This window comes from Pectinophora gossypiella, chromosome 6 (assembly GCF_024362695.1).
Source record: "Pectinophora gossypiella chromosome 6, ilPecGoss1.1, whole genome shotgun sequence".
Classification (NCBI taxonomy): domain Eukaryota; kingdom Metazoa; phylum Arthropoda; class Insecta; order Lepidoptera; family Gelechiidae; genus Pectinophora; species Pectinophora gossypiella.
Window position 1 is genome coordinate 7,273,878 of NC_065409.1, and position 24,025 is coordinate 7,297,902.

The following is a 24,025-nucleotide window of genomic DNA, read 5'->3' on the forward strand; positions in this document are numbered from 1 at the left end:
TCATAGATTGATTGACAGTTTTAATCATTCATTCATGGCTTTTCGGCGGGAAACGGGAACAGTTGCTTTCTTCATTGAGTAATCTAAATAAATAATACGAAGTGGTGTTTTGTGGTTAATGATCGCATGAAGTTAGTCGGAAGACATTCGCGAGTGTTATTATATTGGAGTATTCAATGGACAAGGTGTATCTGCCTATTTTCGCTTCGTGCCGGGAGGCCGCTTCATGACTCAAAAGTTTATGCGGACTTTTGAGTTGATTCGTTTGGGGTTCGGAGTAGGAGTCTACTCCGAGGGTGGGGGCTTAGGTTTCATCATCATCACCTTTCATCATTTCATTATCATCAAGAAAAAAAATACGTCAGACATGGCTGTATGGGCATAGTTCCCTTTGCCTTACCCTTCGGGGAAAACCAAAACAAAAAAAATCATTCATTCATTCATTTGCGCGTGGGATAAGCGGTGTTTTGAAAATATAGTAAATTGAGTTTTAATACAAAAAATGCCGACATGGAATCAAATTCAATCTCAATTGAGACATCCAAACAACCCTGTAGTATTTTTTGATATAACAGTTGGCACTACGGTAAGCAACAGGGTGTTAAATTGTTGATAATGTTGATACTTTTTGTATTTGTAAATTTTGTAATAATAAATTATTGCAGGAAATAGGACGAATGATATTTGAACTATTTGCGGACATCGTACCTAAAACTAGCGAAAATTTTAGAGAGTTCTGCACTGGAGAATATAGACGAGATGGTGTGCCTCTTGGCTACAAAGGAGCCACATTTCACAGAGTCATCAAAGACTTTATGATACAAGGGGGAGATTTCGTTAACGTAAGTCACACTAACCTATCCTTACAGTGTCAATTTCAAAATATCCAGTAGGTACTAAAAATATTTCTCCATATGCATTTATATTTTCTAGTAATTTATTCTATAGCCAAATGGAATAAAGAAACAGAATCTCTCTGGAGTCCATAGAATTGGTGTGAAACAGTAGTCTTACCTATTGAAGAAGGCACTATTCTCTATATGACTATAGACTATTAGATCACTATGTTCTATTGGAATTATGTGATCATTTTTAAACTAGTTAGTATACATTTTTCTTTTACTTTCAGGGTGATGGTACAGGAGTAATGAGTATTTATGGTGGCAGCACATTTGCAGATGAAAATTTTGCCCTGAAACATGATTCTCCAGGTTTACTCTCCATGGCAAATAGTGGCAAAGACACAAATGGTTGCCAGTTCTTTATTACTTGCGCTAAATGTAACTTCTTAGACAATAAGCATGTGGTATTTGGTAGAGTTATAGATGGTCTATTAGTAATGAGAAAAATAGAAAATGTCCCCACTGGACCCAACAATAAACCAAAAATACCAGTAACAATATCACAGTGTGGTCAAATGTAAATTAAAAAGACATCAGAATGCTTGGTAATTTATATAGAATTAAAACAGAAGCTTTGCTTCAAAGCAATCATTGTTTTATCTTAAATAAATAATACACAACTATTTTTTAATCATCACAATATTGACACAATAAATAGGTAGGTAAGTAGGTAACTAGTAACAATTTATTAAATTCTTTTTTACTTTTGTCAACTTTTTAAAGCTTGTTTATTTACAAGTAAATTTATGGGTTGCATGGTGGCTGGACCATTTCGTCGACCAGCTTCTCTTATAAATGCACTTTCCATTTGTCGAGCTACCTGGTCAAAGAATAGATTTGACAAATGAGAGTGGAAAGCGGAACGAAATTCAAATTGAATTTGGAAGTCTACAACGCACGACTTTTGCTCTCGTTTTAGTCCAGGGCTGAATCTCCACAAAGTGAGCATGTGGTGGAACAGCTTGCCATCCATACACTCTGCTCTCACCAAATATGGTTTTACTAAAGTCACATTAGATGTGTAACTCTCGTTTATAGGGGGAAACCCTACAATTAATTCTGCTTTGAGATGGTCTGGAGTTTTTTTTACCACAAGGGATTTCTTGCACCATGGCACAAAGTTGTAGTAATTTCCAACATCTGACACAACATCAAACATCTGGTCCATTGTGTATCTGTAACAAATAATGTTCCACTTATTAATTTTATTTCCACAGAATTTTGTATCCCATTTTTATGCACATAATTTAGTATATTATTTTCTACCATATTCAACAATTATGATAATGAACTTCAAAATGAGTCATTCATGAATCTATAAATAGTACATACTCTGTCTCATTTCTGAGAATGAACTAATTAACTGAAAGAAATCAATACAGACTATTCCAGTAGATACACAATACTATAATAAATTCCAGAATTTTATAAAAGATCAGTCATGTAGCCACAATACATGGTTAATAAAGAAAATTACTATTAACTCACCCAACCAACTGTCTGCCAGCATATTCCCTTTTGCGACTTTCTTTTGGGAAACTGATAAAAGTTCGACGTTGCTTTATCCCTTGACATTGGCAATGATGTGTTTTGTCTCGACATACTAGTTTATTCACGTAATGACCCTGAAAACTGTAATAGAAAAAATAATACGCAAAAAGTGCAAATATTGTACTACTTTAAAATAATTACACATGTAAGTATTATGTATTACCTTACAAAGTCACGTTTTCTTAATATAAATTCCGATGTAAAGGAGCAGGAACGTCGAATGGAAACCATTATTTGTATTAGCTAGAATTACATGTAACAAATTGGTTTATAGAATTAATAGATGCATTGTCGCAGGGATAATATCTGGCTTGAATTACATAATATACTAAAACGAACACTCAGAACACTGGATTTTTGGTTGGTAAAATAAAACTTTATTCGTGAACAAGTAACCTGACATTTGTTTCGACTCGACACGACACTCGACGGGACTTCCGTCTAGTGATGGTGTCTATGCCTAATGTCTGTCGATAGCTGAAAAAATTACAATAGTAGGTATCGAAAATGCTACACCGACAAGAGCGTGGCTCTTAAATTGATGATGAGGTATCGATACAATGTCGGCTAACCTATCCGGCGACGGCGACTCCTAAATATCTATCCCGGGTCGTTGTCGACATAATATAAGTTCTAACTGGATATCTGCAAACATACAAAAGATTCCAGATTGTTCGAAAAAACAACCCCTCTAAAAAAACCCTATCCGTCATCTAATCATTCATTCATTCATCGTAACAAGGTCTGCATAGAATCGTTTTCAGGCCATAAAAACACTTAAAAAAGAGAATGTTCAAAATGGCAACTATTCTGAGATTCTACTTCGTCTTTGGTCTGTTTTTTTGGCGGGAAACGGGAACGGGACAGTTGCTTTCTTCATTGAGTAATCTAAATAATTAATACGAAGTGGTGTTTTGTGGTTAATGATCGCATTAAGTTAGTCGGAAGACATTCGCGAGTGTTATTATATTGGATTATTCAATGAACAAAGTGTATCTGCCTATTTTCGCTTCGTGTCAGGAAGCCGCTTCATAACTCAAAAGTTTATGCGGACTTTTGAGTTAATTCGTTTGGGGTTCGGAGTAGGAGTCTACTCCGAGGGTGGGGCTTAGGTTTCATCATCATCACCTTTCATCATTTCATTAATCATCAAGAAAAAAAATACGTCAGACATGGCTGTATGGGCATAGTTCCCTTTGCCTTACCCTTCGGGGAAAACCAAAACAAAAAAAAAAACGTCTTTGGTCTTTGGGCGGCTTTTCGGCGGGAAACGGGAACGGGACAGTTGCTTTCTTCATTGAGTAATCTAAATAATTAATACGAAGTGGTGTTTTGTGGTTAATGATCGCATTAAGTTAGTCGGAAGACATTCGCGAGTGTTATTATATTGGATTATTCAATGAACAAAGTGTATCTGCCTATTTTCGCTTCGTGTCAGGAAGCCGCTTCATAACTCAAAAGTTTATGCGGACTTTTGAGTTAATTCGTTTGGGGTTCGGAGTAGGAGTCTACTCCGAGGGTGGGGCTTAGGTTTCATCATCATCACCTTTCATCATTTCATTAATCATCAAGAAAAAAAATACGTCAGACATGGCTGTATGGGCATAGTTCCCTTTGCCTTACCCTTCGGGGAAAACCAAAACAAAAAAAAAAACGTCTTTGGTCTTTGGGCGGCTTTTCGGCGGGAAACGGGAACGGGACAGTTGCTTTCTTCATTGAGTAATCTAAATAATTAATACGAAGTGGTGTTTTGTGGTTAATGATCGCATTAAGTTAGTCGGAGGACATTCGCGAGTGTTATTATATTGGAGTATTCAATAAACAAAGTGTATCTGCCTATTTTCGCTTCGTGCCGGGAAGCCGCTTCATAACTCAAAAGTTTATGCGGACTTTCGAGTTAATTCGTTTGGGGTTCGGAGTAGGAGTCTACTCCGAGGGTGGGGGCTTAGGTTTCATCATCATCACCTTTCATCACTTTATTAATCATCAAGAAAAAAAATACGTAAGACATGGCTGTATGGGCATAGTTCCCTTTGCCTTACCCTTCGGGGAAAACCAAAACAAAAAAAAAAATAAAAAAAAAGGTCTGGGCATTAGTCGTTCGTTCAAGTGGTGTTTTGTGGTTAATGATCGCATTAAGTTAGTCGGAAGACATTCGCGAGTGTTATTATATTGGAGTATTCAATAATCAAAGTGTATCTGCCTATTTTCGCTTCGTGCCGGGAAGCCGCTTCATAACTCAAAAGTTTATGCGGACTTTTGAGTTAATTCGTTTGGGGTTCGGAGTAGGAGTCTACTCCGAGGGTGGGGGCTTAGGTTTCATCATCATCATCATCATCTTTCATCATTTCATCAATCATCAAGAAAAAAAATACGTAAGACATGGCTGTATGGGCATAGTTCCCTTTGCCTTACCCTTCGGGGAAAACCAAAACAAAAAAAAAATAGTCGTTCGTTCTTGTGAGTTGTGACATTGACATTAGAGTCGAGCGATCGAGGGGAAATGTGGCAAGTTGCAAGTAGATCATAAAATGTATAACACGTGTTTCATGGTTATACAGTGGAAATTAACATTGTAGGAAAGAATTTAGACGCTTTGTTGTTTTTGTCGTGTTTTTTAATTTTTAAAACATGGGTCGTAAAGCGAAATTCGATGAAACTAAGAAAGTGAAAAAGGGCCCTGGTAGAAAGGCGAAAAAGCAGCCTGACCCGGTATTCAAGAAAGAACTCCGTAAGTACACCACGTGTTTAAAGTATGATACGATTTTTTAGCCCCTATAAACTGTGTGATCACTTCTATGAGTTTTCTATGTATTCTAAATCGAATAACCTCAAAAATTATCACATTTTAACTTTTATGTTTAGGTTTATTTTGCTTAAGTTTTCGTTACCTAAGTTCAGTTTATTTCTTATTTAAAATGAACATAAATTTGAAATTCTGTTAAAGTATTTTTAAATGATGCTTGATTCAATGCAATTAATAGTAACCATATTTATTTTACTAATAAAATGGTTTTAGTGGAAGATGACGACACTTCAAAGAAACTGAGTCACAGACAGAAACAGAGAGCAGCTAGACGACTTAAAAAAAAGACAGAGTTGGCTGAGAAAAGGAAGGCACTGAAGCAGGCCAAGAAAAATGTAGCTAAGCAGCAGGAGATTGTTCAAGAAGCTGACAGTGGCTCTGATGACGAAAATGTTAAGGGTAAGGAATATATTTGATAAAAGTAAAGTAGAATTTATTCAAACTGTTTATTGGAGGTGTACCTATTTAATAAAAAGTAATTTTACAGGATTAAAATGGCTCTATCCATGATTTGCACTTGTAAGTAAGAGGTGGCACTAGTTTAATAGCCGCCAAACTAAAATTAAGTTTCTCTGCTTGAATTGGTAGCATTGTCTCCCGAAATTAAGCCACCCTATTTTATACTTTATCAAATAACAGCACTTTATAAAATTTAATTTTATCAATTTTAGGATTCACTGATGACAATAAGGAGTGGTTAAAACCCAAAGTGAAAGGCAAATCCAAACAGAAAGAAGTAGAAACTGACAGTGATAGCGGAAATGAGGATGAAGGATCTGAAATAGAGTCAGGTTCAGAAGACGAAGGGGAGAGGGAGAATTATAAGGTTAGTTGTATTTAGTAGATAATTATAAATTAACAACATCACATGATAAAGGGCAAATGTGGATGTTTATAAACCTTTTTAACTTCTCATCAAATAGTACATTCGTCAGTCAGAGTCATCACTCATCAGTTGCCTATTATCTACAGATGTATTAATCTATTGTTAGCATATAACATATAGTACTGATATATCCACCTATGTAGTTAAAAAGGTTAAAGAGATTTAGAGCCCTAAAGAACTAAACTAAATCTAACCCAGAAGCCTGTAGCAATGGTCATCTAAAAATATTTATATAAGCAGTATATACATTTTTCTATATAATAAAACTAATTGTGTGGAAATTACAATAATATGAATAATACTTACTGTAATATAAATCATTAAATTCAATCAAATGATTCCTTTCAGGTGGGAACACTAGATGACTTGTTTCAAGATTCTGATAAAGAAAATGGGGATGTCAGTTCAGAAGATGAAGAAGCAGCTTCTACTGGCAAATTGGGATATGACTCAGATTCTAGTGAACAGGGAGAGAGTGATGACAATGAAGATGATGATGATGACATGTTACCCATTGAAAAGGCCAATCTAAAATTAAAAAAGAAACAAAAAATAGACAAGAAATTTGCAGATGAAGAAATGCAGTTGAATATTGCTAAACAAGATGTATTTGCTTTTCCTTCAGAGGAAGAATTGCAGAACCCAGCAAGTCTTCAGGATGTACATCAAAGGATTAAAGATGTTGTCACTGTTTTGGGTGATTTTAATCGTTTAAAGGAAGATGGGAGATCTCGCTGTGAATACACAGAGTTATTGCTGAAAGATTTATGCATGTATTACAGTTACAATGAATTCCTGATGGAAGTTCTTATGCAAATTTTCCCTGTGCAGGAGCTAGTGGAATTCTTGGAGGCCAGTGAAATAGCAAGACCAGTAACAATAAGAACTAACACTCTTAAAACTAGAAGGCGAGATTTGGCACAGGCCCTTATTAATAGAGGAGTGAATTTAGACCCAGTAGGTAAGTGGAGCAAGGTTGGGTTAGTGGTATACAGTTCCACCGTACCCATCGGCGCCACCCCTGAATATTTGGCAGGTCATTACATATTACAAGGAGCTTCTAGTTTCCTTCCTGTCATGGCGTTGGCGCCACAAGAAAATGAACGAATTTTGGATATGGCTGCTGCTCCAGGTGGAAAGGCATCGCACATTGCCGCAATTATGAAAAATACAGGTTCATTATTTGCAAACGACGCTAACAAAGAGAGGACTAAAGCCATTGTTGGAAACTTCCATAGATTGGGTGTCGTGAATGCGATAGTTTGCAACTATGATGGCCGCCAGTTCCCTGACGTTATCAAGGGCTTCGATAGAGTCCTGCTTGATGCACCTTGTACTGGCACAGGAGTGATTGCAAAAGACCCTAGCGTTAAAACTAGTAAAGATCAAAAAGATATACAGAGATGTTTCAACTTGCAGAGGCAACTTTTGTTGGCTGCTATAGATTGCTGCAATGCAAAATCAAGTACTGGCGGATATATTGTTTACTCAACTTGTTCTATATTGCCTGAGGAAAATGAGTGGGTGGTCAATTATGCACTTAAAAGAAGAAATGTTAAGCTTGTACCCACAGGTCTAGACTTTGGTACTGAAGGATTTGTAAAATACAGACATCACAGGTTCCACCCTTCTCTTAAACTGACCAGAAGGTTCTATCCTCATACACACAATATGGATGGCTTCTTTGTAGCCAAATTTAAGAAATTTTCGAATAATATCGTAAGTATTACCTACTCTGTAGCTATTTGTGTTAAACAAGTATTTTATTGGTTCATTATATAATTTTGATTCTTTTCAGCCTGAGGCCGTGCAAGACGAGGACGATGAAGAAAATGAATCGAACGAAAATACGGAAAGCAAAGAAAATGGCGATGTTGATAAAACAGAGAAAACAGTACCACAAGAAGACAAGAAACCTATGAAGAGAGCGGCAGGTGACTCCCCTGGACCACAGAATAAGAAAACGAAACCCAGCACACAAATAAGGTAATTTTGTTCAAATAGGAATCATAAGTAATTGTGTTTCTATTATTCTAACATAAATTAAACATAAATTATCCTTTTAGTGAAAAGCAAGACGAAACAGCCAACAACAGTGAAACAAATTCCAAAAAGAAGAAGAAACAGAAAAATAAGAAAAACAAAGGAAAAGTTCCACAGGGTGAGAATAATCCCGTAAATCTTAATTCAGCAAGCATTGAGAACAAAGGTGAGTCCAATGCTGGCCAAAATCAGACTAAGAAGAAAAACAAGAAAAAGAAAACAAATGCAGGAAAAGATCTCTCAAAGGTTACAAGTCCTACAAAAGCGACAACACCTCAGTCAAAGGAGGCTCCAGCAAAAGCAGTAAATAATACATCGGCTACCACCACTCCTAGTCCCAGCAAGAAGCAAAAAAATAAAAAGAAGCAGCCTGAAGGCAACCAACAGCAATCAAAACAGGTTATAAATAAAAATGATACAAAAGTTCCCGAGAATTTAGATGCGGCAACGTTAAAAAAGTTGAAGAACAAATTGAAAAAGAAAAAGCAAATAGGTCAAATAAACGCTAACAAAGGCAAGACAACAAATGAGGCGACAAAACAAAAACAGGGAGGCATAGGGAAGAAATTTCAGAAGAAACATAAAGTAAAGTAATAACTTTTAAGATCCTAATGTTTTATTGTAATAAAATAATTATCAATATAATAATATGCTTATTTTATGTAAAACCTTTTTTGATTACTTGGTAATACACATGTATTGTACAACATTTATTCGTTCATAAACAAATTATTTCAAAAATCTTTGCAGGCTTTCTAGATACTTAAACTTCCTTCAACTTTTGATTCCAATAGTTCAAAGTTTTAAACAAACAAATTACAAATTCTGGACGCGGAACTAGGCTCCTTGAGACATTCCCTAATTTTCCGGCCTTGTGGTCACTCTACTCTGGAGTCGAGACTTGAAGTTAAATAAATATACGATTATTATATCTTACTACTTACTTCTGGTTTTTATTAAAGGTAAATTACATCATAAATAAATAAAATAAACGTAACAAATAAAATGCATTACAAAAGTGGTTAGTCCTGATTCATACTTTGGTAATTGACGAAATTAGGATCAGCATAGGCTATGTCTTCCTCTTCGCAGACAGAGGCGGGTGCGGTCGGCGCTTTGTATACATACTCTTCGCGCATGCGCCGTTCACGCTCCACCATCATTTCTCCTTCCTCAGCGAGCCGCTGTTGATGTGCCTCCATGTTTTGCCGGTACTTAATTAAACTTTTTGACAAGTATAGTATAGGATCTTGTGGTTGATGTAGCACCACGTCCGCAAGACACTTCCTTAAAGCAGCACCTACGGCTTTTTGTAGATACAGACTTTCATCTGTTGTAATTGGCTCTGGCGGGCACACAACATAGTTCAGTGACGTGTCACTACGAATGCGCACGAGATTCCCGAGACCGTCGTGTTCGAAATATTCATCGCTATGCCGATCCCAATAACAGCGTTTTCCATGTTCGTCTAAGAAATAACACCCCAAGTTGTCATACCAGTATTCTCTACCATCACGATATTCTTTATATTTCAGCATTAAACCGTCACGATTGATGTAATATTCACTAGCATTATCATACGCTTTGTATATGCGTTTCTTTCTTTCATCGACATAGTAACGACCACAGTCATCGTAGAAGTATACATGTTTTTCATCGTCTTTCACTGGAACTAATTCACCAAGCTCGTTAAGTTGAAATGTACTGCCATTCTCACCTTTGTATAATTTTCTTCCATAATTATCTACTGTAAATTTTCCCAAGTCATCGGAAAATATTTCTTTTATTTCAGCGACGCTCAAAATTGATATAATTGATTTGCTGTCTTGATTACCACATATGGCATCGGTCCAAAGTTTAATCAGCTCTTCGACAAGGCGACACCGTTCATGTGCTGGAAGCAAGTGATCAAAAATGTGCACTCGGTTTTGATCAGGATATCTATTTTTGTGTTTAAGACAGTACAATGATGTTTTTAAATTTTCTAAAGACAATAATCTTTCCTCCAAAAATATAGTCTTATGTTGTAAAGCCATAACTGCTGAAGAGTTCTCGCCCTTCAATCTGTCGATACGGTCTTCGAGATGTTTCATTTTTTCTATAATTTTTCTGATATCTACCTCGTTTCCATGGTTCAACCGCACTAAACTCGTCAGAGTTTTACTTTTATCCTTTAGTTCTTTTGCCATTCTTTTCGTTTCCGGATCTGTAGAATTTGCCACTTCGTCAATTATCTGATGCAGAGTCTTTGTGAGGTCCATTGTCAATTCGGGAAATTTAACTCCTACCACTCTACTGTACTGTATAGCTAAATTGTCGTTAAGCGTATCTAGCCAATTCAACAGTTCCTCTGATTCATCAAGCACTCTGTGAAAGTATTCTGTCGCATCAGACAGAGTGTAAAGGCACTTCTGCTTGTCCCGTAGCACTGCAAAAAGGTTCTCGTGCATGCCTAACATAACTTCGAAGTTGTCTTGCATTAATTTGTTTTCCTCAGCAGTCATAGTAGTGACGAGTTGATCAATGTACGTTTGAAAATACTTGTGTCGTTGGATGACGCAATCGACGGTGAAGTCAATGGCTCTGCTGATCTGTTCATGGGGTGTTTCGCGGATGCGGCGCTTGAAGGCGTCGACGTCCCGCACGGCTTGCAACCACTCTAGGTGAAAGTGACTGATGATGTCGGCAACGCGCGCCGGTGTCGCCTGATGCAGCAGCGCGCTCCGCATGTCCATCAGCGACGTGAAGATACAGTCTGAGTAGTCTTTCATCGTTAGCAGAATTACCGGAGTTTCGAACGATCTTTTCAGTTCGGTAGCTATTGTAAATAAGAATTGTACGGCCTCTTGTTTATTCATTGTGCCAAAAAAATACAAAATTATAAATAATACATCAACAAAATCTATAAAATAATTGTAGATAGAATCTCAATATTGAGATTTGATATCTGACATAAATAAAAGACACTGGTGACAAGGGTTACCTATAAGTTAAGTAGGCAGCCTACACAAGGAGTGTTCATTATACTATGCAGCCATAGAGCAACACGGGCCTCCGGCGCGGCGGGCTGTAGTGCATAGACCACCAACGGGCGGGCTGTTGGGCTGATGAACGGTGCGGTTTATCAGTCATGTCAATAGATATATTATTGAATTTGCATCCACTATTGATACAATCGATGAACGTAATAAGGATTTAGGGAGCAACTGGTCAAACGCAAAGAAAGTTAAACAAGACTCGGAAATGAGTAATCCTCTGGGCGCCCTCAGGCACATTGTCAGCAATTTATACTCGGGTCTGCGCCCTATCTGTCCAGTAAAGTAATGAATGCCACTCACAGAAAGTCTACAATAAGTCACGTTAAAACGAAAGCGTTTACCTACTTCTTTTCAATAGTCAGTAAGATAGAATAAGTACCTTACCTATCAAACGAAAAAATATGAAACTAGGTTGTAATTCTGTAGATAGAAAAAAGTCAGCCAGCGGAGTACTACATGCGTATTCTAGTAACAGCGTGAGCTTTTTTTATTTATATATGGAGTTGTTAAATAAACAGTTTCCACGGGCGGCCGGCACCCTGGCGTAGTGAGGGCGGTGTACGGAGTGTGTGATGTAGGTTTTGTGGATACGTGTGTATAGTGGAAGCTGGAGCTTCCCCGTCGGCGGGCGGGGTGAGGTGAGGGCGGCGACGGTCGCTACGGCGTAGCTGGCGTCCTTAATGAAAGCCACGGCCCGCGCAGGCCCGCGCGGAGGCTGCCAGTATCCCGCGGACCGCGCTATCGACTCCACACGCGCGTCGCTCGCTGCACCGGCTCGCCCACATCTCATCTCCTGTACGTCGATACTACACTACATTCTAGTGAATTTATTATTTAAGTGATAGTTTTGTAAATGAAAGTGTTGCGGAGTCGGGCGGTAGGTGCTGAAACGGCCGGAAGCGGGTAGGGCGGGACCGGCGGGACGCTTTGTTCGGACGTACTACGCCCCGGAGGCTGTGGCGCGCAGCATCGCCATGTTGCTATCTCTCCTCTCCCGACGCTACGGCCCGGATACTCAACCTTACCTCCCTACAGGATTATATGACTCTAGTGCTGAACATTTTCAGTCATTAAATCTCCTTTAATACTATGTTGACTTGAAAGAACTGCAAAACTGATATAGTAACTGGAGTTTATTGACCCAGAACAAACTGAAACGAGATTTGATTTTGAAATTGCATTTATACCTACTTATTAATTAAATATGTTTTTTTCTGCATACTTTAAACGTTAATCTTTTTGATCCAGAATACAATTTTTCAGTTTCATCAACTTCAATTTACAAAATGCCTAGGTATACCTCGTTGCTTCACTTTCTAATCTAGCAGAGAAACTGATTAACAATGTTATTTGCAGACGCTACCGCACGTTACTTTTCATGATATAATAGATAACGATGTCGTATAAACAACTGGTTTGCCCGCACTGAGTGAAACTGAACAAAAGGGAGCGTATCAGACCATCGCTGCATTCGATGCTCGCAGCTCGGAACAATAAACAACCGATATTACCACGACTGTGAGATAAATCTATCGGTATTTAACAAAGTTCCTAGGTAGCCTATACTCTAGCCATAGAGGCAGCCAATCAGCTCGCGACACCAAACACTTCAGGACCCCGATACCGACCCCGCCGGCGTGGTCGACGATTTCCCTCATTCAGTGCTTATCGCTATCGACCCACTAGGGTCGATTAATTCTTTCAAATATTTTTCCTCTCAGACGACGCCCTGAGCCGAGGTTCGCGCCCAACTGGGCACCCTCAGGCCTGTTGTCTTAAACGTTGTACCGGGTGAGAGCCTTCAGCGCTCCCCATTTGTCCGGCCAAGTAGTTAATGCCATCTGCGGCAAATCTACAATAGATAAGTCACGTAAAAAAAAATAGGTAGCCTATCTATGTACACTCGCCTATTATCAATAGGATATGGAGCATACTCCACTACGGATCGAAGACCGAACCTAAGACAAATAAAACGATCGTTTTCCGAATCGACTTGATGGGAATTGAATCTCTACTCTCTCTACGCATTTATAAATTGCTAAGCTAAGCCCAAGCTATACAGTTTCCTATACCTACTTACTAAGTAGAGCAAGCAGTTAAAGATAAATTTACAACAAGTCGAGTAAAAATCAGCACTACGGATTTCCTAGTCCTTACTATCAAGCGAGTTACACACCGGTGTAAACGCGGCCGCTATCTCAGCATCGCCGTGGTTCGACGCTAATTGAGCAGAACCTGTACAAACTTCGTTACCGCACTGTGTAACGTGTGCCGTACCTGTAATACGGGATGAGGTAACTCGCTCACCTATTTATTCCAATACCTACTTGAATATTTACCTAGGTACCTACTCGTTTGCATTGCAACGTACCGTCTTAATTAATTAAAATATAGATAGGTTTAGGTATTTCAGTTACGTAGGAAAACTATTTTTTTTACATTAGGTAGGTAGGTAGGTACATCCTTTTCCGGTGGGATAGTAAGTTTAGATTAATTTGATAATAGGTCACAAAGGTACCTTCCTAGTTAAGTAGGTTTACAGACTTAGTGCAAAAGAGAGATCAGGGTAATACGTACATATATTCTTCTGACATCTGTCAAGTCAATCAACCTTTATGTAACGGAATATAATGAAACGTTGAGTGTTGGAAGGTCGAATCCAGAACGCGAAAGAGGACAGTTCATGTTAATAAGGAAACGCTATGTTTTCATTAATTACTGTTCAGTATTTTTTAACAACCGTCTTATTCCTAGGTTCTTTACATAGGTACCTACTTATCCAAATAAATGCGAAATACCATTTACTCATTAACGCGAGCTTACAACCAAAGGAAGAAACCACAGATGGTACCATATAGACCGCGTTTTAATTTAATTAATTGAGGGGTTGATAGGTAGCAGAGTAGCTTTACAATAGGTGCCACATTATAATTTTATTATGGATGGGACATCGTTTTTATAAAGTCTATGACAAGTACTTGCTTACCTATCTGAAGATATTTCGTGAATTTTGATTTAAATTACTACCTGAGGGGTTGATAGGAGGTGACAGATTTCGTTCACAGAAGGTGGGGTATCTACCTAGTTACTACATTATGCGTGACGGTTATCAAGTGAAAAACAAGAGCACGATATTACCTTCTGATTTCAGGGGCTCTATAAAGCCACATTCAAGCACTTCATCTAAAAAAAAACAAAATTTTTAAGTAAGTATTTGATATTAAATTTGTTGACATTGCGCACTTACCTTCATATGCTCAAATATGAAATTGCAATATTCCTTTTTTAGTTGAATTGATTCAATGTGGCCTTGTAAATTCCCCTGATTGATTCGTTTATAGGTACCTATGGCAAAGTGAAATGAAGTGACAATTAATAAGTCTCCGACCCCGATAAGGGTTAAATATGGAATATGGTTGTGGGATTTATTTGTTTTGTATGTTGTGTGCAATAAAGTATATTTGATTTGATTTTGATTTAAAGCAAAATGATAATGGTGTCCTGTAGGAAACGTTACCTTCAATGGGGTTCTTTAGTCATCTTAATTTGTAATAAGTCGGTACCAATTATTGTACTTTGTGAATAGGAAACATTATAAGTATCTACTTTATTGTAAACAGGACATACCATACAGACATCCATCCATTCAAAATCCATTGCCCAAATAAATAGATAAGTGTCTAGGTATGTATATTAAATATTAACACTTGATTGTGACACAAAGAACACCAATTACCTACTTAGCCGTGGAGCAGTATAATGGAATATACTTACATAAGTATATACTCCTTTACTTTGGTGGTTTTAAGACAGTGTTGGGTCCAAAAACGCGTTAATGTTGTAATAAATATATACTTGTAGCATCTTCGTCTATCGCGCTAAGGAAATAAAAGACGATTATATTGTGCGACTCTATTGGCGCTACCGATTTGTCCAAATCGAGTTTATAAGTGATTCGGACCGCGTAATACTTTCACGCTCACCGAGTTGCCGACCACACTTGCAAGCCTAAGCAAGTGTGTCCGCTGATACTCGATTTGATATCACGCAATTTGTATTCTAAACTTGCTTTCTTCAGATGCGCCTTTTGCAATAAAACGCATCCTGCATTCAGTACGCTTAGTTTTGGAAGTGAGCCCAGGTGATCTAAGTTATTTATTGGTTAGCTAATTTGCATACTTATTACGAAATCTTTAAGTGACCTTTTACTTCTCTGGTGTAGAGATAGGATAGCAAATTCATTTGTTCATTTGTTTTAGAAGATACCTAACTATTCAAATATTGGTCGAAGTAATTATGGAAACTTAAATGTATTACCGTAACTGTTACCGTAAATTGAAACTTGCACAAAGATTTAACTAAACTAGAAACACAAGTAAGTACCTATAATGCTTGTGTCTCAGCGTTTTAGTGTTTGCTTGAGACAATACGAAACTTAGACACTGAACTAGTAAACCCGGAACAATTACCAATACGACAGGGAGAGAAATAGGACACTTCTTGTCCGAACAATGCACCAAGAAACTAAGGAGATTCTCCTCTCTCCGGCGACGTCGCTATTTCCTGTTTTCGGAGCCCGCTGTTTGTAGATGTTTACGCTGAAATAATTCTTTTGTGCACCGCTCGCTTCAGTGCATAACTGATAGGCATTATTCCTTTCTTCTCGTTGAAAGTTTTTCATTGTTCTATTTCTATGATCAATGATCACGATGCAACTTGTGAATTTCACATCTTTATCTAGTATCTGTAGTATCTGCACGAACACCAATATGGATAGGTATGCGTGGTCTTCCTAATTTGCATGTAAGTAACTTGGTCAATATTATGAAGTGAAAATATCCAAGTAGGTATGCTAGGAATTATTTTAGTCGAGTCAATAAATGAGTTATTTATATCGTCGAAATTTGTACCTAATGCCCCTCGCAATAATGTTTCTGAAAAAGAAAGAATCATCAAAATCAAATTTTTGCCTGTGAAAATAAGAAGTGAAACGCTTGACTCGACTATTTTTGTGTTTTTTTTTAAATGGAGCCTTATAAGAATCTCCGTAGACAGTTGCTACGAAGTTCGTAGTGCGTAGCCAATTTTCACTTACATTCAAGGTCACACGTCGTATGAGGCTGTTTCATTATAGCTTTTTTTCATCCATTATTACAGGCTATTGTTAGCTCTCTGCTTTGTGGGAAAGTAGGACGGTTTAAATTAACTTACTCGAACCAGTGTGGGATGTTTCGTGAACAGACCACCTGTCGGGCCCTTGAAGAGTAACGTTTACCCCAGACATGTGATTAGAGTTTGTTGAAGTAAATGAGGTCAATGCCTGCTTTTCCAATGTATTCATAAAACAAGTATAAGAACACTTAAATGGCTATTATACTTTTTCTGACATCTGCTCTGGAATCCGCACATAATAAAGCATCTTAATACCGTCATAAAGAGACCACACGGGCCCGGCGCTCCTTTCGTCACGTAAATATTTACGAGGAATTCATTTGATGTTCCTCGGAGCGGTCTGTTATATTACAACATTCTTCTCAAAGTTATAGGGAACTGCTGTTAAAGATATTGTTGGTTGAGCAAGACCACAGAGAGCAAGACACATAATCTAGAAATTGAAAATATACTCTTCAACCGATTAGGAGAGGAGCGGTCTGTTCCCCGCGTGCGGAACATGCGGATGTTGTCAGTTCTCACTTCCGTGTCGAGCTAGTGCTTAGACTACAGCGCTTTGATTATGCTGCCACTCGTTGGAAATCCAATATACCTCCACAAATAATACAGCACAAAATACTCCTTCCTTGCTAAAAGGAATTGGTAAAATGATAGAAAAGCTCTCAAAGAACTAATCTTCGATGCAATCTCCTATCCAACGAGACTAGAAATTCCAACCAAAAGCAAATGAAATAAACTGATCGCATCAAAGCTATATCGGGATAGCTTGCTTGAAAACTCAGATTTACTGCTTTATGATTATATAGAGTATTTTACCTCGGCAAGGGGCTTTGAAAGGGATGTTTGCTGTAGGATGAAATCAAGTGGCAACTTGGGGAGTACTTTATCTTTGACGACCTCTTTTACCTTGTGTTTTTCCCCTTTGTGCTTTGAGCACCTTAATGGTTTGGTAATAGGTAAGTATTTATGATGTGATGATGTCTTGAAAGTTTGCCCCAGTCTGTTTATTAAGTACTTAATGCGTTATTTTTGGTACAGTGCCTATATATAAAAAAGCCTATGTAGGCAACAACGCCCCACTGCTGGGTACAGACAGTTTTAGTATACTTTTATTTATATATTTCCTGTAACTTCATCATCAGCCCACTGCAGTCCACGTTGTCTAAGTCTCTAAGTAAACTTAGTGCTCCTTTATTGATTTTATAGAGTATTTCCATCAAGCTAATAACTATGCATAAAGTATCTAATGCTAATTACATCATAATTTGTAAGCAAAAAGGCACACATTATAATGTTACATTAAAATTAAATTAATCCCTCGGTTAATTAGTGAAATGTCACATTTGTACCGCTCCCAGTGGTCCCCTTGTGTCAGAAAGTATGATATGGAGAGGAGTGTCTACGTTACTTCCTTTAATGAGTAGCGTCGCGTCGTGTCACTGCGAAGGCCTATTTTTTATGACACGGAAGGAAATTACGATCCATACTGCTTGCGGTGTTAATAGCTTGTTCACACTATATAGGTCGCTAGCTAGCTAGCTACCACTAATTTTAAATTCGATGTAACTTTTATGTTCAGAGTTGTGAATGACGCAGTATTTTTCACTGACTTCCCCAAGTCAGTATTTTGCGCAAGAAGTCTATTGTAATCATACGTTTGGTTGTAAGAAAAAGGTCACTTCTGTGCTTGGCTTCAGATTAGAACAATAATGCTGACACTTACCTGACTTGACCTGATCTGACATTGACTGCTAAACGAACTCTTGAATCACCTTCTAGTTCTAAAATCTTTAGTCATTTTAATTTCTTATAAGTAGTTGTACCTACACATGTTAATGTAGTCTAATAATAAAATATCTCAGACTGATAAGGAGATAGGAACATAATATGAGACTATTGTGAACGATGTGAGATACCCTAGTTATGTAGATGAAGAGATAAGCACCAATGTGTTGCATAAATAAATTGCGGTTCAACCGCGTCGCCGGGGCGGATCTAGCTGCGTAGGAGCCTTCCCCAGCGGAGTGATTTGAGGCCACGTCAAATTGTCCTCTTCCCGACCCACAGCCGACAAATAATTGCTCTTATTCCCTCACCCGTAAGTCATACTATGTAGTGACACAGTGCCCCGGGAACGGGAATAGTCGTAAAGAGCAGCAGGATACAGAATTGCACTGCAGTTATTCTCGCCTTTGTCTCACGTAACAGCTAATCATGCAATAAGGACATCGCGCTGACTCATTATTGCGGTGAAATATTAATTATTGAGATATGCCATATGGATTTTATGCTGACTAATTGTAAGCCTTGCTGTAAAGCGTATAAATAATAAATCGATATTTCGTAGAACGCGGTGATAGACGATTATTGTACGGCGTGATGTTCTTGAAGCTAATGGTACTGTTGGCAAAGACCTTCCTTCAGGCTGTGTCAGGTGTTTTATTAGTTCGTTGTTCCAGTGACATTTGGAATGGGTTATTTTATTAATTTACCGGACCTTGAGCGCAGCGCGTGGTTCCCACCTCGTGACATTTATACCGTGAGTGTGCACGAGCCAAGCACGCCATTAATTCATTAACAGCTCGTTACGGCTTCCTCTTGTAACGTCTTCTTTAATTATAACTAGGTATATAGATATATTAGAACTAGGAAAATGCACAAAAGCAACGTGACGCAAGTTATGAATGTCAAGGGTTAAAAAATAAAATTTACGGATATATGTGTGCTACGAAGCTAAATTCTAAAGCTCGAAGCTTGTTCCACTATCCTGTCATTCCCTTCACTCTTGACTACATTATGACTATTTCATATTCAACGTATAATGGTCTCTTGCCGCGCTGAAATCCTGTGCTAAGGAAACTCCATAATAAAGTAAACTGTCAGCAAGTTGGTTATGCAACTGCCATCGAGTCGAGACTCCTGTCCTCATTACGAGGCACTCCAAGCACTCCTTACACACGCTCCTTCAGTACACCACTATGAGTGTCTTCGGTTGACGTGCTCTACGAGTTGACGATGCCACTTGCTTTTTTGTAGCAGATTGCATTTTTTTTATACTTCATTAACGATAACTTAGATTGACTTGGTGGTCGCTGGGGGTTAGAAAGGCCACATTGCAGCAATTTATCTAAAAAAGCAACATTAGTTTTACTTTTAGGTATTTATTTTTTGTTGCACCATCCCGCATCCAAGTTGTTTGTAAATGTTTGTTTCCTTTTTGTGGTAGCCTGGAAGAAATTGCTCTAGAGCAATAAGGCCGCCCAAATTGTAGGTACTGTATTCATGTGTTATGTCCGATTGTTGAAATTTTGTTCTGTGCAAAAAAGTATACTTGATAATTATGATTATATTTGATTGTCATATATTTGCAAATAATATCGTGTGTGCAATGTAAACATAATATGAAAATACCCTATTGCTTTTCTAGGTGAATTGCTTCAATGTGTTATTAACCCCCTTGATTTTGCTCTAAAATACCTTTAAACTCCTTTCTTTATATTGCTTCTATATATTGTACAGCGTAAATTATTATAGACCGCGGGGTACGGAATAGACAGGTTTAGTACCGAGATGGGAAGTGAAGTGAAATAGTCGAAGTTATTTAGTTAATGCGCCCAGAGGTCGCAGTCGGGAGCACCGGGAAATCAGAGCCGATTCCAACTGGATTGCAATTTCCTCACAACTTGAGCTATGTTGGTAGTTGGGTAGCCACTACGTGCCGATAAAACTTGCACTAGAGCCGACAGGGGAAGCTGGTGGTTTATTTGGGTCAGTTTCACTTAGTTAAGGGTGCAATTTGTACGCTTATATAACCTATATTTTAGAGTCTTCGTCGGGAAAGTGACTCCTTTGTGACGCTGTCCATATTTACTGAGAGCAACCAGGTATCTGCAATCTTGATGCTTGATAATTTCATGTATGAAAATGTTCATGTTCATTATCTTTTCATGTGCACGCCCTAGAATATTTTCTTTATCTTTTCTACATGACTTCGGACCGGGAGTCGAGCCGGGAATTTTAGTTTTTTTTGACATACCTACTTGGCCGAACAAATGGGGAGCGCTGAGGGCTCTCACCCGAGAATCTAAGGTGTCTCATCATTACAGCACAGAACGATCACATATTTAATTATATCTAATCTTTTAACAATTATTAGATATATTTTTATAATTATACTTCCATCTTTACGATCTATTCACCAACTGGTTCACACAGATGATGCTGTGATGGCGTGTGAATTCAGATAACTTTAAATATTTTATTGCTATTGATTTATAAGTCTATTGTCTCTATATTTTAATTTGGGACAAAAAATATACGTAGACATTAGGTGATGTCGAAATTACATTTTGTCATTGGCAATACTATTTAACGGGTTAATCCCAATTCGGAAGTCTTTATACATTGCACAGTCGCACTAGAGCACAGAAACTTTAACATCAACCTTAGGAGTATTTAGCATATTCCTCTAAGCTGTACTTTGCGGTTTTGGTAGAAGTATAGGGAGGGAACTCTTCAAGCCGACCCAGGGCGACAAAAACATGTACTTACCATAAGATGGAAGTAGCTAATATACTCCTGCCTACATTATTAATAAGCATTAACACGGGTGTAATTCGTTTTTGTTCCGACAATGCGGAATTCCGAATGCGGTACCACGCTCCCGGGAATAGAACGGAAAACTAAAGTTCTGCAAGTTATACTGGATTAACATTCCCCTCATATCGCATTCACAATTGCGAAATTGTTTGTTTAGGTCATATCATTAGTTTGGTATGCTAATAAACATAGGGAAATTATGTTTTATAGAGCATAACAGTATGTAACTAAATGTTACTTAGCTACTTAATAAGTCCGTTAAATTCTACATTTAGAGGGAGAGGGGATATTTGAACTAGGTATTCCAAATTTAAACTATTTTTTTTACCTCTTGCACTATGGTCGTAACGTCGACAGTCCCTTTAAAATCCAAACTCCATTGTTTTACTGTTGTGTCTGGAAACTTCGGCTTTACGAGGCTATAACGTCAATTGACTGTAATAAAAATGAATTCACAATTTCAATTTGTCGTCTCTAGAGGTTATAATTAGGTACCACCGTTAGACCACGACTTTTTGTTCCCACGTAGAGAAGGAAAGTGCCTTGTCTACGTTTCTAGTTCTACAGCTTGCCCACGACGGTCGAACAATTGCACAATGCAGATCAGTTTAGACGATGGTTGACGGCGATCGAGACTCTGGTTGGTAATTATGTGTTCCTTGCACGCCACTCGTGCTCAAGCCGAGTGAAATCACCCGCCTAATGATAGGCAAGTTTTTGGGATCGTTAAGCAAATGGATTTGAATCTCATCAATAAACTTTGTCTGAGTTACACATAGTTTTGCATAGTAAAATATAAAATTTCATTTGGTTAACGTTTAAGCGCCCTACTCGCGAACGCACGCAGACTCATTTAGGTAGATAATTACTCAACGTAATAGAAAATTAAACCCTTTGTTCTAAGAGTGTAGGTAGTAAGTACGCGTGAAGTGCCGTCAATCATATTTAGAACTTGAACATGTGCGAGCTTCTATTTTGGGTGCGGCGTTACTAGTGGTCAGTCGACTGTTTATTGTATAAACAAGAGCGCATCACCGGCTCGCGGCGGTCCCTTCCACAGCGCACGCCAGCACGTCAAGCTTCGTACCCTGTAATAATACGGGGCGCAGGACGTTGTCCTTCCGCATATTAGGCACGCGCTACAAACGATTCATTCAAATTCATTCCCTTGCTCTACCAACTACCGTGAACACTGACTGTAGTTCATAAAACATCCACTTTTATGTGCCACAAAACTTTCTTCTCATAATTCGGCCCTACCGACGACTCCGCAATAAAACTGTCAATCTTCGCCCTTAACCGATGCCGCTATCTTCGAAAGAACTTTGGAGAACAATAATAAATAACACTTTAATCACTTCCAGGTCCGAATTGTTCCGGAGCTAATCCCGAAAGTTGTCGACATCTTATTTGGAAACTTGGACTGTTCCCGAATCGGCTGTGACTGTCGCTGTAATTGAATAAGTTGATTGTGGACTGTGGAGCCGTGCGAGTGCTCGTGTGGTGCGCGTTCTGTGGTAACTTTCGTGTGATTTGCTCCTCCGGTCAGTCCGGGGGTTGGAGAAGGTCGTCAAAATAGCCAAAGTGTCTCCAATAAAGTTGTCGGCGATGGATAGCAACTCGGTGTCGCCGATGCCGGAGCTGGCGCCGATCGCGGAGTTCGACAAGTCGCCGCCGTCGCCGCCGAATGAGGAGGTGCCTATGGACGACCTGCCGCCGCCCCCTGCCACCATATCCGGCAACGACGTCAAGAAGGTTAAAGTGTAAGTATTGTTTACTATTGTTACTGGTTGTGATGCTCGTCTTGTTTTAACGTTTTTTCTACTCGGCACTGCCACTTGACCGGACATAGTAGATAATTATGAGATTATCTCATAAACAATAAATTCCTATACTTAAACATGTCAACGAATTAATGACGTTTTAGAAGTTTATATTTGCGCACTGAGCTTAAGTATCGCTTTCACAACTTCCACGACGATAAATAAAACATTGTTGGTAGGATTACAGCATTGAGTTTAAGCGCACTAAGTAGGTATATGTTAATGTATCTTAGTTTTATCTATATCATACAGTTTTGGAAATGCTCCCACAGCAACGAAAAACGAATGTCATGTTTTAAGGGTACCTACGTGTTAATTGGTCAAAACTTTTAGTGATAAAAGAACAAAAAAAAAACATTTATAGATGGTATCGCGCGATAAGTGTCTGGATACATCGTCCTTTATCGTTTAACGATCTTGATGATTGATGAATGGTCGCTCAAAATAGCCGGAAATACAATTACAGTATGTTACATTAAGTACTCATAACCCGTTTTCTACTAACCTTTAGGATATTAACATGAAATATTCAGTTAGGAAATTAATTACGAGGACACTCGGGGTCATCGACCGAGATATTTCGTCTAATGTAATGTCTGCACGGATAACAGGCTAAGACTTTAATATTTGATGAGGATTTGATAAGTGGTAATGACCTTTGCGATGTTGTTGTGTGTTTACATAGTATGGTAGGTACCACGGAATAGAAGTTTTTCTTCTGTGTGGTACTGAAAATGATTTTGATATCCGATCGTATACAAGATGCTGTGTAGTCTCGCTTCCTTATCACTAGAAGAAATATTCATAACGCATTTGAAAAAATACGACTTGCCTATTTAGTCTTTTATTAAAATATGATCTACGGATCTACGGGGTGTAAATGACTTCATAACAAATACTGAGGGGTAGAGTTAATATCAAGTGGAATTTTCCATCGGAAAATTATAGAATTGAAAATAATTAAAAAAAAAAACACAAAAAAGAAACATTTGGTCTGAATCATCTCTAAAAGTGTTCGTTACGATGTCACTAAAGCCCTGTAAAGGTAGAGTTGTGGCATGTAGATAATGTAGAGTATTGTAGAGTAGGTATACGCTAGGTAGATAATTGTAGAACGCGCGGTTAAACCCATCCTAAAAATACGTTTTTCGGTACTAAGTAGGTAAAATAATGGCTGCTAAGCCCAGGTGAGAGCCTTCAGCGCT

General features: G+C 38.3%; 4 protein-coding genes across 5 annotated transcripts in view; 3 read left to right on the forward strand and 1 right to left on the reverse strand.

Annotated features, from left to right (window-relative positions):
• The first annotated feature begins 429 nt into the window (after positions 1–429).
• On the forward strand, positions 430–1,490 carry LOC126367276 (peptidyl-prolyl cis-trans isomerase H). The gene is made up of 3 exons (XM_050010706.1): positions 430–586; positions 666–842; positions 1,130–1,490. The coding sequence occupies exons 1-3, from the start codon at positions 503–505 to the stop codon at positions 1,421–1,423; spliced, it is 555 nt and encodes a 184-aa protein (XP_049866663.1). The 5' UTR covers positions 430–502; the 3' UTR covers positions 1,424–1,490.
• Positions 1,436–2,937, reverse strand: LOC126367271 (coenzyme Q-binding protein COQ10 homolog A, mitochondrial). The gene is made up of 3 exons (XM_050010701.1): positions 2,617–2,937; positions 2,391–2,534; positions 1,436–2,077 (listed from the first exon to the last, which is right to left on the reverse strand). The coding sequence occupies exons 1-3, from the start codon at positions 2,682–2,684 to the stop codon at positions 1,612–1,614; spliced, it is 678 nt and encodes a 225-aa protein (XP_049866658.1). The 5' UTR covers positions 2,685–2,937; the 3' UTR covers positions 1,436–1,611.
• A 1,987-nt stretch (positions 2,938–4,924) lies between these two features.
• On the forward strand, positions 4,925–8,817 carry LOC126367252 (uncharacterized). The gene is made up of 6 exons (XM_050010666.1): positions 4,925–5,184; positions 5,473–5,658; positions 5,931–6,085; positions 6,494–7,864; positions 7,944–8,131; positions 8,212–8,817. Exons 1-6 carry the CDS (start codon positions 5,085–5,087, stop codon positions 8,780–8,782), a joined length of 2,571 nt encoding a protein of 856 aa, XP_049866623.1. The 5' UTR covers positions 4,925–5,084; the 3' UTR covers positions 8,783–8,817.
• A 3,135-nt stretch (positions 8,818–11,952) lies between these two features.
• LOC126367267 (plasma membrane ascorbate-dependent reductase CYBRD1) overlaps positions 11,953–24,025 on the forward strand; it is a 52,337-nt gene continuing 40,264 nt past the window's right edge. For both annotated transcript variants that reach the window (XM_050010693.1, XM_050010694.1), the window contains exons 1-2: positions 11,953–12,021; positions 22,362–22,760. In XM_050010693.1, the coding sequence (XP_049866650.1) occupies positions 22,606–22,760 (155 nt within the window). In that variant the 5' untranslated portion in view covers positions 11,953–12,021; positions 22,362–22,605. The remainder of the gene's footprint in view (positions 12,022–22,361; positions 22,761–24,025) is intronic.